A 16,584-nucleotide genomic window follows, 5' to 3' on the forward strand; every position below is an offset into this window, starting at 1 on the left:
AACAGCCCGAAAGCCATCCCCCTTAAGCACCGCAGCTTTGAGGGGAATATACTACCTAGAGCGACTGCTATGTGTAGGCCTGGAAGTGACCAGTGCCGACCCCCCCCCCCCAGCACCACGGCTTTGAGGGGAATATACTACCTATCAGACTGCTGTGTCTAGGTCTTTGAGGCAGCGACAATGAGCTTTCCCCCCCCCCCAAGCATGCAGCTATGAGGGGAATATACTATAATGAAATAAATATAATCTAACCCAGCAACCACCTGGTATGCAATAACAGAATTCTACAGATATACATCTTTGAACGTTTACTCATCATCGAGTAGTGCAAGAGTTCATGGTTGTTTGTGCTGAAAGGATCTCATTCATGTGAGGCATGATATAGCGCTGGTGGGCAGAAGATGACCGCCGGCCCAGGATACTCAGGGTTGAGGTAGGTGGATATAGAGCTGCGGTTGTGGCTGTGCAGATTCTTAAACAGTGGGAATAGCGATCTGGGGGCAGATCGCAGCTTAGGCAGAGATCAAGCAGCTTGAAGGAGAACCCTCGTCTTTGGGTTTGCAGCCATCGAATAAACATGGGTGCCGACCCATGTGTCAGAGGGCAATGATGCGAGAAGTTCAGCATGGAAGATAAAGGACAAAGAAAACAGTGTTAGTTTTAGCAATGATTATTCGGAGTTCCTTGACTCCCCAAACAGAACTGTCAGAAATTGAATGTTTCAAAACAGTGTGTATATTTGATCTCCAAAGTTAATTCAGTAAGGGTAAGATTATGCTGAGGATTAAAAGGTGAGAGGTCTGTGTATATTCACCACCTGAGAAACCAATAGAAAGCTGTAACAACTGCATCTGACGTTTATCGATGTATAGTGAAACCCCTTTGTCTGAACTTATACATTAACCTTTGCACGTGTGCAAAGTTAAGAGGCAGTCTTTATCATTGCGTGGAGGACGTGCCTTCTTAAGGCCCTTGAGGAGCAAATGAATTAACTCTAGCGTGGCTTAATACTTAGCACTTGAAGATTGCAGGATTTGAATGAAAATACAATTAATGCATAAACAACTATTATATCTATTGCATAAGTACACAGAGGAGGTTGGGACAGAAGAAGATAAAGTACCAAGCTGAATTGTATGCTTTGAATCATGCTCTTGGTTGGAGGCAGAATATGGGAAATCCTTGAGGGGCTTGACGTGTAGATCCAGAGTCATTTGGTTGAACGAAGGGCATGGCAAGCTGGTGGGGCAACCAACTCATTGTGAAATCCCCCGAACCAGCAGAAGGCGCAGCATCTGTAAGTAACTAGAGAGGATCTGAAGACACCGCAAGGTCATTATAAAAGAATGAACATAACATTCCACTCGTCGTAGAGGAGCTAAGGACCAAAGATCTGAGCAATAACCATCTCTAAGGTTGCATTCATGCCGAATAGTCCGCGTCTTTACACCAGACGCAAGTGTATTACATCGTTCATTTGCAGAAGGTTGGGTTTGCGTTACCCAGGCAACCTCAAACAGAATATGAACTGTAAACTAAAGTGATTGTAAGGAGATGCTTTTTCAAAATTGGCGTGACATTAAGCGGATAAAATGCAGATCCCAGCAATTTCTACAGTAGCCTGCATCATGGAGCATTGGCAGGTTATTTTCATGCTGCTGTTAATCTGGAGAGTGCATCAAGAGACTCTGCGGCCGGCGCATCGGATTATAAATCACACAACGTGCATTAAAAACATTATAACACATAATGAGACGTTATGCAATGAGGAGGTTTCACCGATGACAGGTGGCTGTGATGAGTTTGTACCACTGCCTTTCTCTGTACACAGGTAATCAGTGAGGTAAGCAGTCACCAGAATGAATGCATGACCCTATAGGTTACTGGATGTTGCACACAGCATAGATAGCAAAACAAGCGATGACGCGCAAATAGTTGTTTCCCCATGTTTGATGCGGACTACGTCACACCAGCAATGAACCTCTCCAGAGTTTACTAGCGAGCGACCCAAGACCATATTTGAAGGCAGTAATCGGTATTGAATGTATTACAAGTCTAATGTGTAGTATGACGTAGAGCACTTTGAACATTTGGAAAGGCGCTAAATAAATAACATGAATTGTAATTATGGCTGTTCTGATGCGGGACAGCTTGTCTGGTGGCAGTGAAGCTTGCATCAGCACACTATCGAGAATGATACCGATAATTCTAGACGTGTGGAAGGGCTTCCAGTTCCTGTTCTGAAAGAGGTAGGCCTAGCTGTTGAGAAATGTATCTGGGAAAGTTAACAACTAGGAAATGGTTAAAAGATGGACAGCAAGGGGTGCTTGCAGGTATTGTAGAGAATCCAGCATAATGCTTCTGATGAGGTGTCAAGAAACGTGGGTTACCATGGCAACCAAATGCACATTTGATTGTAAAACCTTAAAATATATATATGCCACAGAAGGCATATGGGATGTCTGCTTTCCCTGCCATGTCATCTACAGAGCATAGAAACGGGCAAAAATCTTTAGTAGTTATTAATACTCTTGAAAGAATAATCGTGAGGAACTAATGGCTCAATAAAGAAACGTTGCTAGAATAATTCCTCCTAGCACTAGGCTAGGGGCCTGTCATGTTTTTAAACGTTTAAATAGCAGCACGTGTAATACTCCTGGCTCCTTCAGTGCAAACTTCAGTCTCGAGTGCGGGTTTCAACAGACATGGGTTCCTGGGAGCCAGCATAACCTGCTAAGAAACCTTGATTTAAGTCTGTGGTAAGGTCATTTGACGAAAATTTGTGATTAGAAAGAGCTTGGAAACGATTTGCAGCATGAAGCCTCCTGAGGCACACCCAGCGAGGGGCAGATATTGCAGGTAGCGCTTAATTCCTGTGAGGAAACTCTTCTTTGGTAGGTGAATAAATGTACATGGCCGCTTGGCAGAGAATTATCATGGTATTCATAGAAGAGACACTGTAGGAGAGATTGAAGTCTAAAATGATAGTCAAAAATGTATCGAGCTCCCCTTCATATTCACGTAACGGAAATGATTAATTCATTTCCATTTTTAATTTAATTGATTTATGGTAGTATAAATACTTATACACTTACAACTCTGTATAATTGCCTCAAATATGACTTACTGCAGGCCAAATATTTCCCCAAAAAAACATTGCTTATGCAGAATAGTATTACATACCTGCCAAGATGCGATTCCAGAGAAATTGCTGCTGCAGGGGTCAGGAAGCTAGAACTCGTGGCCGGATCTGGGACTCCAATTCCCAGAATCCTCGGGGGTGGGACGTCAGCGGCACAACGTGGTTGAACGCGGAAGTAGAAACATTTGTTTACATTGCAGGCAGAGGGAATCGAGTTTGTTCACGGGAATATATCGTGGAATTAAAGGCTTCAAGCGCTGATTTTACTTCGAGAAGGTAGGACAGGATGGCAGGTACTTTGGGAATGCCGGAGTCAGCTTGCTCCTGCCTTTTTTGGTGTTTAAATACCCGCCGACCGAGAGACAGTGCGACTCTTAGCTGACACACAAGAGAGGGGTTGTTACCGGAGCTGGCGTAGAACTCGGGACTTCCTCTGGCACAAGGATATTACAAGCTACTCCCGATGAGGACGGAAGGGACACCTGAATGTGTGTCGTTCGGGAGCTGTGGCTCGTTCCAGCGGCGTCTGAAACATGCCCTGAGCTAGCCTGTGTTTCGGGAATGAAGCATTTCTTACGGCTTCTTGCGTATGATGATTCGGTTCCAGAGTCGGAGATTTCAGTAGACATTTGCAAGGACAGCACCAGCACCAGCACCAGCAGGCAAGCAGCAGCAACATGAGACACAGCTGCAGGAACATGAACGTAGCAATAGCAAGTGAATGCAGCAGGCAAGTAGCTGCGGCAATAGCAGCAGCAAGCAATGCATGGAGAGATATCTGGCAGGTTAAATAGAGCGGCATATTAAGGAGACTGTTTGGTTGTTTGCTGAGTGGCAAGGGGCGTTATGTATGAATGCAGCATAAGTGCTCGGATTGACTGCCTGAACTAGCTCGCAGGCTTCGCCCCATTTGTGTGTTGTCTTTCCTGGATTTCGCTGCCGTGAGTTTTGGTCGCACAGTGATGATACTTATACCAATGGAATCTATGGAATCTCAGCTTTCATATGATATCTAATATGTGCAGATAGTTAGTGCTAATTTAGACGCTTCAGTGCATGACATTAAGGATTTTGGGCCATCTAAGCTAATTTACAGATGGCCCGGAGCCCAATAGAGATTGCCCTGAAAAATGCGCGCGGACGAAATGGCACGAAGGGTTTGGGGGGCCTCCCCCTAGAAAATTTAGATTTTTCCAGGTCTTACTGTAGATGCTGTCTGGTGCATTCTCTAGACTGAATTATAAGATGAACCACCACAATATTATATTGTACAATTTCAATTTTATTCTTCATTTCACTTATTTGTTTGCTCGCTTGCATGCCCTGCATAGCTATAAGAAATACTTAAGTTGTTGGTCAAGACACTTTCCATCTGATGAAGGCAAATGCCTTCCCAGATGTAAAAAAGTAGAAAACATTACATTCAGTTATAACTGCCAAAACAAACATTATTTACACTATTATGGCCCCTGTTAAAAATGTTTGTAATGTTATCTACTGTAAGTTGGTCGAATGAATGCTTCCTCATCCGGAAGCTGACCGAGCAGACCCGAGCAGCAGTCGAGAGGAGCCGAGCGCATCCGCGAAGCACACAACATGGTGACGTCGGAGTTCCCGTTAGCCGGCAAATCTAAATCTCTTAGGTCAAAATAATTTCCCTTTAGCGCAATACCGCTTCAGTTGCGCCACTTATGTGACAGACAAGAAGAGTATGTGACAGACAAGAATAGTCAATTCTAATGTCTAACACGTAATGTGGAGAAAGAGATGTCCTGTCTGGGTTGATTGTGCGTTGATCTGTTGGTAATGCCTCGGGGTTCCGATGGGCATGTAAACAAATGCATAATGCTGCGCTATACTTTGTGGCCTCACCCGGTTGCATAGCGACACTTATTGTTTAGGTGTCTTTTAATGAGCAGGTAGTCATATCATTAGCTGGATCTGATCGATATGGACATAAATGTGAGTGAAGTCTAATCTGACGGGAGAGAGAGATCAGCTGTTGCTGACGAGTCGACACACAGCTCTGCATGATCACATGCAGCGGTGAGCGGACAAAACACACACTTCAGGTTAGAATATCACTCGTAGCTATTTTAATTGCCTCTCAAACTACCTAAACTAGTTACAGATATGTTTAGTTTTACTGTCGGGTCACTCATTACTGGATCCGCGAGCTGCATGATACTGGCATAATAGATTGCCCGATCGGGCAACCAGCAGGTGAGGCTTCATTGCCCGAGCTAAATACTAGATGGCCCCGGGCCATCGGGCAGTCCTTAATGTCGAGCCCTGCGCTTGGTGTTACCCTTGTGTTACCCTTGTGTTTTGTCTAGCTGAAAATTAATATTGACTGATAGCTGAGTTTCTTCCCGTTAAGTGGGTATGACACATCAATAGGTTGTTAAAGGTCCCATGCCATGCTTTTCCGGTTATTACCCGTCCCCTTGTGTGTCAAGAAGGTTTTTATGCATGTAAACGGTCTGCAGAGTCACAAACCCTCAAAGTACACCCTGTAGCGAGTACAACTCTAACACAGAAAATACCTGTCTATGTTGTCCTAATACACCTCATTGGAGATTTCTCATTTTCCATTGTTTACTTCCTGGGTTCTGTGACGTGTGAACACCCAGAGGCCACACCCTCTGCCAGCTGAACATACACTGAACCAAAATATAAACGCAACACTTTTGTTTTTGCTCCCATTTTTCATGAGATGAACTCAAAGATCTAAAACATTTTCTATATACACAAAATAACCATTTCTCTCAAATATTGTTCACAATGTGGCCTGTGTTCATCGTCCATAACATACGCCTGCCCATACCATAACCCCACCACCACTATGGGCCACTCGATTCACAACATTACCCTAACCATAACTCAAAACCTAACCCTAATCCTAACCCTCACACCAGATACTGACTGGTTTTCGGACCCCCCCAGACCCCCCCAATAAAGCAAAAATGCACGTTTCAGAGTGGCCTTTTATTGTGGCCAGCCTAAGGCACACCTGTGCAATAATCATGCTGTCTAATCAGCATCTTGATATGCCACACCTGTGAGGTGGGATGGATTATCTCGGCAAAGGAGAAGTGCTCACTATTACAGATTTTTTCAGATTTGTGAACAATATTTGAGAGAAATGGTTATTTTTTGTATGTAGAAAATGTTTTAGATCTTTGAGTTCATCTCATGAAAAATGGGAGCAAAAACAAAAGTGTTGTGTTTATATTTTTGTTCAGTGTATATACTGTTGGAAGCTCAGGTTCAGTTCAAAATTGTATCCAGTCATGCCAACGAGGGTATGTGTCCTGTATTGTGAGGGGAAATCTTCGATGGATGCCTTACCTGGCGGATATCTACAGCATAGGGCACTGAAGAATGATGCAGGGGCTCCGCCAGGGATTTTGGGCCCCATGAAAAGATAACACATTGGGCCCCACCACCATGCACAGGCCATGCCAACAAGCACAATTGCTGTAACCACACCTCCAGAACCCAACCGACTCATTTATGCTTTAAATAAGTCTACTTGTACAGGCTTGCATCTATCTTGTAGTCCAATACTAACTGTACAATATTTACTGACACTGAGCTGTGAAAATATAACACTGGGCAGACTTGCAACATTCTGCTGCAGTAGAATTCACTATTTGATATAAGACTAACATTCCTTACAATAGATCTCAATAAAAAAGACACGTCCCCCCTGGAGACTGAATTGTACACTGTTAAACGATGATCGATTCTGTGAAACAATCTCTAAAGCTATTGATGATTTCCTTATAACCAATATGTCTGATGGGATATCACCATCTCTTTTGTGGGAGACGTTAAAAGCTGTGATCCGAGGAGAGACTATCTCTTACTCTGCAAGGCAAAACAAAATGAAAAAGCAAAAACAGTTTGAACTTTTGGGCAGTATAGCAAAACTAGCCAACTCTCAACATGTTCATCCCCTGAACTAGATAAGGAAAGGCAAAAGCTTCAGATGGACTACAATTTACTTTCAACGCAAGAGACTGAGAAATTGCTTTTTAGATCGCGTGGATTTCAGTATAAACATGGGGAGAAGGCGGGTCGTCTCCTAGCGCAGTGGTTCCCAACCTTTTTTGAGTACTGTACCCCCAAAGCATTTCAAGCCAACCTAAAGTACCCCCTACTACGCAATCAATCGTGGTGATCCCCAGGATATATTAATAGTCTACATGCGCAGATCACTCCTTGACCACTTCGCGCTCAAAGTTACTTTCTGGAACTTTCTGGAACATTTACGAGCATGCCCTGCAGCGGATGGACGTCTCCCCAACGGCTAGCCGCTATGGTCATTATCATTGTCACATTACAGTGAATCTTGTGCTTAGCACACTGCTTTGGTGAGTACATATTAACATCCCAACCGTTTTGTTGTCTTGTTGTTGTATTTAATCTCAAGGTTTATATGCTTGCTAGTTAAGATAACATTAGCTAACGTTAGCTAATGTTAGCTAATGCTAACTATTGCAGACATAATGTGGCAAAATCGTGTTGCAGCTTGGCCCAGGAGATAGTCTTAAAACATTTAATATATGGAGATAGACGAGGGCTGACTTGATTTATCTGCATAAACGTTTTTAAGTACTTTTTGTATGAGTTGAGGTTCTGTTTAGAAGGCATTGAACAAAGACTAGCACGTGAGTAACTTCATTATTAATGTCAGTGTGTTAGCCTAATGCCGTGACTTGTGGCTGTTTTCAGTTTTATATATTAGCCTATACAACAAAGTATAAAGTTACACTTCACAACGTGTGAGCGCCAATCAGTATATACTCCAAGCGGGTTGCGGTGCGGGACCGGGAGCTTGAGGAGGGACTCTCCCGCTACGGGCGGCCCTTCATGGGTGCAGACTGCGGGTCCCTCCACCAGCTCCGCGGTGCTGCAAGCCGTCACTGCGGAGCTGCGGAGAGACCCTCCCGCTATGGGAGGCCGTGCCTGGTTGGAGACTGAAGGTGCAAGCTCCGCGGGGCTGGCTTGGCCATGTCGCTCATTTTTAAATGTGTCTGGCGGCTGTGTCTGTGGGCATTACAATTCGCCGCAACGAGGAGTGGCGGGGGTCGTCAGGTTCCCACGTGAGGTGTAGATGTAACGTACTTGCCGTCTGAAGTCACTGTTGAAATTATACACTCAGTTTCTTTCTATTTTAATTGTTTAATTAACAAAGTGCATCAGATTAATGGATTTCAATTTTCAAATATAAAATATATCTCCTGAAATGTTCAACAAAAACAAAAAATCCCAAACAATGTGTGACAGTTGAATCATGTATTACACAGTAATAGTAGGCTATTACCTTTTAATAATTTATTTTACAATAATCATATGGAGGTACCAACTGAAATGGTTGTTTCACTCCTGCATATGTTTAAAGTGCATTTGGTGAAACTTGATTAAATTAGCATAGCATAAAAGCTAACTGATATTAGTCTACATTTAAAAAGAGTATAGTGTTTACTTTCAATGCAACCATAATCTGTTATAATAGTGAAGATGTTGGCTGGCATACTCAGTTGAATAATATGTATTTGATGGTTATAATATCCAGGTCTTTGTGATTTAAAGGCTATGCCATATTTAAAAAAATGTGTTGAGGATTTGTCATGTTGCAATCTTTGCTATAATCGATTAAATGTCTATGTTTTTGTTTGAAATATCTGCTTTCAATTTTTTTTTTTTTCCCCATTCAGGATTTAACAGATAGTGGCAACTCCACACATTCCATGATCACAGCAGTAAAAGGTATTTTTACACACTACACAATTCCTCTCTGATCGTTTGTATTTTTTCTATGAGCAGCGGCGTAAGAGCTTTATGTTAAAGGGCCCATGTCATGCTTTTCCGGTTATTACCCGTCCCCTTGTGTGTTATGAAGGTTTTTCTGCATGTAAATGGTCTGCAGAGTCACAAACCCTCAAAGTACACCCTGTAGCGAGTAAAACTCTAACACAGAAAATACCTCCCAAAAACGCCTCGTTGGAGATTTCTCATTTTCCAATTTTTTCTTCCTGGCCGTTATGATGTGTGAACACCCAGTTGCCCCACCCAGAGCCTTGATGTGCATAGAGCTCTGTGAGCGCTGACAGACGAGTTGGGATCTCACAGCGTTTATAAACCTTTTTCTGACTCAATATTAAGCCACACTTATTGTTTTTACTTCGGCTGTGAGTGTTTGTGTGTGCTCAGGATGAGTTTGGCTGTGTTTAGGTGTGTATCGCCAATCAGGAAACCACACCGCCATGGAGCACACACTGCAGCTCAGACTGCAGCTGGGAGCTTCTCAACGTCCCGACCAATCAGACATCGAGATTTGTTTCAGAAAGTTTTCCCAAATCAAATAATTCGCCCAAAGCACCACTACATTGAGCACTACCCTCAATCGATTCAAAAGTTTGGTCCATTATGTGACGTGTGGACAATGCGTTTTGAAGGAAAACACAAGTTTTTCAAAAACGTTGTGAGGCATTCTCACAATTTCAAGAATGTAGCCCTCACTTTAGCTCTCAGACACCAAAAAATGATAGCATTTCATTTAGCTTCCACCTCCTTTTTCAAGCCATCTGTTGAAATCAATAAAGTAAAGTCTGCCATGGTGGCTTCATTTCCTGAAAATGTGCAGAACTTTCTTCATCACAGGAATGCCCAGCAGAACACAGTCCTTGTAGCTTCATCTGTCTGCATAGATGGCATTAAGTACAGTGCTGATATGGTCATTTCAGTTGAATGTTGCTCAGGGCTCCCGGATTTCAGACAAATAACTAAAATTGTGGTTATCAATACCGACATATTTTTTGTCTGCAGACTTATGACTTCCTGGTATGATGAGCATCTGCGAGCATATGAGCTGTCTAGAAGCCATTTGTCCACCTTTTCAGTCACACAGTTGTGTGAACTGAACAATGTTTTCCCCCTGTCACTCTACAGAGTTGGAGGCAAACAGCTTGTTACCCTTAAACGGTACATATTATGCTGAGCGATGTGAATTCAGCATTGTGGCAATCTCACAAATGTCTTCCTTTTCCCCAGGATAAGACCTCAACACGGTTATTGCTGAGAGTTGTCATCACCGAAGATTCTATTATGAAGTTAACTTTAAATAAGAGACCGGATTCCGTCGAAGAATTGATTGCTCAACTCAGGGATAAATTATCTCTGCAGTATGAATTTAAACTTCAGTATGAAGACCAAGACTTCAATAACGCCCTCTGCAATTTGACGGAAATATCAGATTTGCCTGAAAGAGCTACACTGAAAATCATCCCTATCGTGACTCTCCATTTAACTACCATTTCATCACCCTCAACAAGATCAGAAACGAGTGAGTGCAGCACAGCAGACACTGAGATCCTGTCGACTGCAGGAACCTCACCATTGCTAAGACATCAACAATGGCCAGAGTTCTTTAACACACCAAATTTCTCAGTTGATGTGAACTACAGACTTAGACAGGGAGATCTTGCCTATATGAAAGATGGAACACGACTGACTCCATCAAGAGATATGAAGCATGACATATTACAAAAGCTTGCTGAAACAGTGTACAGTTTCAAGGCTTATCCTGATGATGATGACTTCAGCAGTGTTGCGAAATCCCTTATTAGCAAACATCCCTGCCTTACGGAGCCTGGTTCTCAGCCTGGATGGTATGGCTGGAAGAATAGCCTGAAATTTAAAATGGCCAACTATCGCACAAAACTTCGAAAGGCTGGATGTGAGGATGTAGCAATCAACGGAGGAAAAATAAGTAAAGTCAACCCACAGGGTGAATCGTCAAGCAAGAATATAAAACGACCAAAAAGAGGTGAAGCAAATTATCTGCCTAATTTACCTGAAGGACATGATGAGACAAGCCTCGAAAATGCCAGAAAGATTCTCACGGAGGAAATGAAGAAAAAAACACCTAATGGCACTCTCATCTCACAAATGATGGACCAAACATTCCCACTGCGCAGACGAGAGATTTTGAAAAAGGAGCCTGCTGTACAGAACATGGTTGAACGATGGCCGGCCCTTTTCACAGAGAGACAGGTAGGCTACTTTTAGTCTGTACTGAATAATGCCTTTAAGGTTGACTTTCCTCCATGTCAGCATTTCACTTTACCAACTTCCCAACCACTAATATAATGCCAATCAAAATAAGGCTGCAACTAATAATTATTTTCATTATCGATTATTCATCCAATTATTCTGTGATTGATTAAAGATATGGTCTATAAAAGGTGATGTTTTTAAATGTTTTGTTGTGTAAGTTCAACATCTAAAGATATTGACTTGAATATGATGTCAAATTTATTTTTGATTGATAGGAAGAATTTTATCAAAATCTTTTCATGAAAAATTACTTACCACATTCATTATCATAACATTTGGCAAATATTATTGTTATATATGTTAACGTTAATATTATATTGTTGTGGGCTATAAGTGTACCCTGCCTTTCTATCTAAGCCATAGTGGTTGCCTGCTTGCACAATTATTATGATTTAAACTAATGTCTTCCTAATGTGCTGGTTTTCCATTTCCTACCCCACCCCCTTATCTACTTTTTCAGGTATTTGCCGAATTTAATCGGATTACCAGTCGGAACCTCGAAGCAGACTTCTTTGAGGCTCTGGACCAGCACACCCCAGGTTTCATCCAACTGTTCAAGTCAAGAAAAGGATCGGTTGGACAGAAACTGACAGAGTTGATGCAGAGCATCAACTGGCCGGTAAGTAATATAACTTAGCAACTTTTTGTCACATACATTGATGACGATATGGTACCACTTAAAAAGCCTTCTAAAATAATTAAAACAACCCCTCAAAAAGATGGAAAAGGCCAACATTTTTCATCTTGTGAGTTTGTCATTTAATCTCATCTGTATCTTCTTTATCTCTATCATTAGACACCGGACGTGACTGAACAGCGCTCTGTTGTTCTCAAAGGCATTCCAATTGTACTTGGCGACGACTCCAGGGATTTTTTCAAGACATGCTTTGTAAGTACTTGAAAACAAAAAAACGGTTTGGTTTGCATTTATTGAAAAGTTATATCCCCTAATTACACAAACTTGCAACCAAAATATTTAATTGGTGTGTTCAAAATACTGTACACTAAATTCCATGACCAGGAGTCTAGATTAGAAATGAGGTGTAAAATAAATGTACGTTCCTAGCTGTATATGCATCCATAGCATTAGTTTCCTCATACCACATTTACAGAACCTTCTTGGATATAATGTTACAACGCCGTTTGAGTGTGTACTTGAGCTACATTTTTAGCAAATACTTCAAAGCAAATGCAACATCAATGTTTTCATAGGAAGACCTACTCTAATAGGTAGCGATGACATTCTAAATAACTTGTTTTTCTTTGCAGGATACAACGAGAGATGAGGCCCTATCATCCGTCACCGTTGGTGTGCTGACTGTTCTCAGCGAAGACAGTCCTCAGGAGGGTCCAAGCTCAATGCAACTCGAGCCCATCTCCACTGACATTGTGCTTGAGGGAGGTATTGTGATGGAAAATATCAAAAACTTTCCACAGGCAGTTTGCCTGTTATTTGGCCTGATATATGCTTTGCATTTAGAATACCCAAAATTCATGGCAAATACTCTGATGTTCCTTCAAAGAGTGATGCTTGGACTGGGAACCAAAACCCTCTCACCTAAGCTATTAACGCTACAAAACGCTCTATTGGATTAGACCTTAATCAAGATAGTCATCGGCTATCAGATAGAACTCGGCACTTAAAAAAGTTGCACTGTTAAATATTATGACAAAAGTTTGTTACTATGGGGACAATGTTATAACTCTGTTAATTGTTGAGAGCAAAGTACAATGTTTTTTTTTTTAAAGTACTCTTCTTCATAGTGGTCATTATAGATTTTAAATGTTTACAATTGGTGTGTTGTGCACTGCTGTTTTTTATTAAGATAAGGGTTTTTAGTACTTAAAAAGCACTGTTTGTTGGCACTTGAAAATAAATGTTATATTGCAACTGAATCAATTTGTGTTTTTAATGCATTCTTTTTGGAGATTGTTGGGAGTTCACACAACGTGTTTTGAGATTTTTTGTAGTACAATTATCTTAGTTAGCAGGAATTAGTTTATTTAATTTAATAGTAAACCTTAGAAATTACGAGTTAGTCAAATTTAAAAGGGTTAAGTTCTGGTGATTTGTATATTTAAGTTTAATTTGTTCATTGAGTTCACACAAATACAAAAAAATAGGTTAATACAAAGCATGCCTTTTAAGTTTACATAACTTAGTTTACATAAGTTTACATAACTTAGTTTACATATGTTTACACAATTTAGTTTACATAAGTTTACACAACTTAGTTTATATAAGTTTACATAACTTAGTTTACATAAGTTTACATAACTTAGTTTACATATGTTTACACAATTTAGTTTACATACGTTTACACAACTTAGTTTATATAAGTTTACATAACTTAGTTTACATAAGTTTACACAATTTAGTTTACATAAGTTTACACAACTTAAAAGGTTTTTGTCAACTGTACTTCTCAAAATCAATTGAAACACACCTAGAATACACAAGTTGTTCGTACTCATAAGTAAGTTAAGTTAACTTACTTATTGTGAGGCAACGAGTTTGCATACTTTTTCTAAGTTACCACAACTTATTAAGTGTGTGTGTGTGTGTGTGTGTGTGTGTGTGTGTGTGTGTGTGTGTGTGTGTGTGTGTGTGTGTGTGTGTGTGTGTGTGTGTGTGTGTGTGTGTGTGTGTGTGTGTGTGTGTGTGTGTGTGTGTGTGTGTGTGTGTGTGTGTGTGTGTGTGTGTGTGTGTGTGTGTGTGTGTGTGTGTGTGTGTGTGTGTGTGTGTAATGTGTGAAATATGTGTGTGTGTAGCTCTGGCGGGAATGCTGCTGTTAATGCACGTTCACAAATGGATTACGCACCCAGGCCAGTGTGGATGACTTGTTGTCAATATCAGGGAAGTAGGAGTTGAACTCATTCTTGAGCTTGGACAAATGTGTGTGTAGTATTTTCACAATTGGAGCTCTGTCACATTCACCAGTAGCAATGTATGCGTTCAGCTGCAGGAAACAACTTGTATCCCCTTTTTCACATTTGCTCTGCCAGAGCTTGATCTTCTCCATGAATCCACACACTTTGTCATACAAGCTAAGAACATTTGTGTCTTTACCTTGAAGAGAGAGATTCAGCTGGTTGAGTTTTCTGAAAATATCAGAGAGGTATCCCAGCCGAGCTACCCAGTCAGCGTCGTCGAACATAGCCACAAGTGGGTGTGTGTGCTCCGACAGAAATGCCCTCACTTCATTGCGTAGCTCGAACAGCCGCTGTAACGTCTTCCCTCGGGATAACCAGCGGACGTCAGTGTGAAGCAGGAGCTGTTTATGTTCTGACCCACCGTCTTCACAAAGTGACTGAAACAGTCTATGATTCAAAGGCCTGGACTGTATGAATCAAACGCAATCAGTTGTGCTTCCCCACTGTCATCCGTTGATTCGTCCAACTGCAAAGCAAACGTACCAGACGCTTTACATTTTTCCACCACTTGGTTAATAATGTCAATTCCCATGTCGTCGATCCGATGGCACAGAGTATTATTTGACAACGGCACTTTCTTCAGGACATCAGCTGCTTTCTTATCGAGCATAGTTTCTGTGAGAATTATAGCAGCAGGCAAGATTAGCTCTTCGGCTATGGTAAATGGCTTTTTCGATTTAGCAACGAGTAGCGACATGGCATAAGATGCCTCCAAGGCCTTGGTTGAAACCAATGTCGCTTTCTTTAGTTTTTCTTGGCTTCCCTTAAATTCAGCCAGCTTTTGGTGGAAAAACTCTGCAGGCTTACCCACACAGACGGGATGTCTAGTACTAAGGTGCTGATGTAAATGGGATGGTTTCATGCTATTATTAGAAAGCACGTCGCCACAGATGAAACACATTGGCTGCGGTAGCTCTGTAGTTGTGACCGTAAACCCGGAGAGCACATAATGTTCACCAAACTGACGATTCTTCACCTTCTCTGTTTTTATTTTCTTGAGACCGGGTTCTCCTGATTCAGCAGTATCACCTGTGCTGTTGTTTCTGGATGAACCAGCTCGACTCAGCCATTGATCCATAATGATTATGTTAACAGAAATGTTGATCTCAATAAACACCAGCGCATTCACTTGATAGGATGTTGATATTTTGCTAGCTAGCAAGAAAACCAGCGCGCCACTATAATGATGATGATGATGATGTTACACCTGACAGTCCGGCGGGAAACTGAACGCCGTGCCAATAATAATATATAGCCAGCAAATTATTACTTAATTTGAATGCCCCCAATTGTGGTTACATTATTACAGAATATGCATTATTCCTTATTTGGGTACAGTTTTCCTGTAAAAATGTTAATAAAAAAAATCTAAAATCACATTTTTTTTTACTTTTCAAAATCTTTTCACGTACCCCCTGGGGACCACCCACGTACCACTAGGGGTACGCGTACCCCCGGTTGGGAAACACTGTCCTAGCGCACCAAATTAAGAGCCAGTCGGTTTCCCAACAAATTAAACATACGGACCCCTACTCGTGAACTCACAACGATCCTATCTGTTATCAACGACACCTTTAAAACCTTTTACTCTGGACTATATGCCTCACAAGCCCCGGTCGATAATGCGGACAGAACTAAATTCTTGGATGATCTGGAATTTCCGTCCATAACACCTGCTCAGGAGGGTGAGTTGCATCAACCTCTAAAGCCTAGTGAAATAGCTGCCTCGATCATGCTGATCCAGAGTGGCAAGGCCCCGGGCCCAGACGGCTATCCAATTGAGTTTTATAAAAAATGTATTGACCCCCCTTCTTTTGAGAATGTTCGAGGCCTCTCTGGACTGGGAAACGTTGCCACAAACTCTGACTGAGGCGGTAGTAATTGTATTATTAAAACCAGACAAGGATAATTCTGAATGTAGCTCCTATCGCCCCATCTCCCTTCTGAATGCGGACTATAAGATCCTGGCTAAAATACTAGCCAAACGCCTTGAATCAGTCACGCCAAACACCATATTATCAGACAAAACTGGGTTTATGAAAGGCCGATACTCCTTCTCCAACATCCGTCGCCTTCTCAACATCCTCCTCTCTCCTGCATCCAAGGAGACACCAGAGGTGGTGGTCTCATTGGATGCAGAGAAATGCAGAGGATGGAGTGGGGCTTTCTATTTGAGGTCCTTAAGAGGTTCAGCCTCGGATCGAAATTTGTGTCGTGGATAGCATTGTTATACTCTTCACCCAAGGCTTCAGTGAGTACTAACGGGATAAGTTCTCAATATTTTACACTAGGTAGAGGTACTCGCCTGGGTTGCCCTCTTAGCCCGTTACTATTCGCCATGGCAATCGAACCCCTATCAATTGCGCTTAAATCGGCCAGCT

The 16,584-nt window shown here is 41.8% G+C and overlaps 2 protein-coding genes across 7 annotated transcripts in view; both read left to right on the forward strand.

Moving 5' to 3' along the window:
- The first annotated feature begins 3,238 nt into the window (after window positions 1-3,238).
- frem1a (Fras1 related extracellular matrix 1a) overlaps window positions 3,239-16,584 on the forward strand; it is a 92,447-nt gene continuing 79,101 nt past the window's right edge. Inside the window, exon 1 of one of the 6 annotated variants that reach the window (XM_079671868.1) lies at window positions 3,239-3,872. The gene's annotated coding sequence lies outside the window, so the exon portion shown is untranslated. The remainder of the gene's footprint in view (window positions 3,873-16,584) is intronic. The other 5 variants (XM_079671867.1, XM_079671866.1, XM_079671862.1 and 2 more) reach the window with 5 other exon arrangements.
- On the forward strand, window positions 10,217-13,165 carry LOC307032057 (uncharacterized protein). Its single transcript, XM_079669766.1, has 4 exons — window positions 10,217-11,206; window positions 11,730-11,888; window positions 12,066-12,158; window positions 12,539-13,165. The coding sequence occupies exons 1-4, from the start codon at window positions 10,259-10,261 to the stop codon at window positions 12,863-12,865; spliced, it is 1,527 nt and encodes a 508-aa protein (XP_079525892.1). The 5' UTR covers window positions 10,217-10,258; the 3' UTR covers window positions 12,866-13,165.

The sequence above is a fragment of the Notothenia rossii genome (assembly GCF_949606895.1).
Source record: "Notothenia rossii genome assembly, chromosome: 3".
Taxonomy (NCBI): Eukaryota; Metazoa; Chordata; class Actinopteri; order Perciformes; family Nototheniidae; genus Notothenia; species Notothenia rossii.

Coding starts and splice junctions, on each gene's coding strand:
- LOC307032057 (XM_079669766.1), top strand. CDS start 10,259: ATGAAGTTAACTTTAAATAAGAGACCGGATTCCGTCGAAGAATTGATT. Junction 11,207..11,729: donor CCCTTTTCACAGAGAGACAG/GTAGGCTACTTT, acceptor CTACTTTTTCAG/GTATTTGCCGAATTTAATCG. Junction 11,889..12,065: donor TGCAGAGCATCAACTGGCCG/GTAAGTAATATA, acceptor CTCTATCATTAG/ACACCGGACGTGACTGAACA.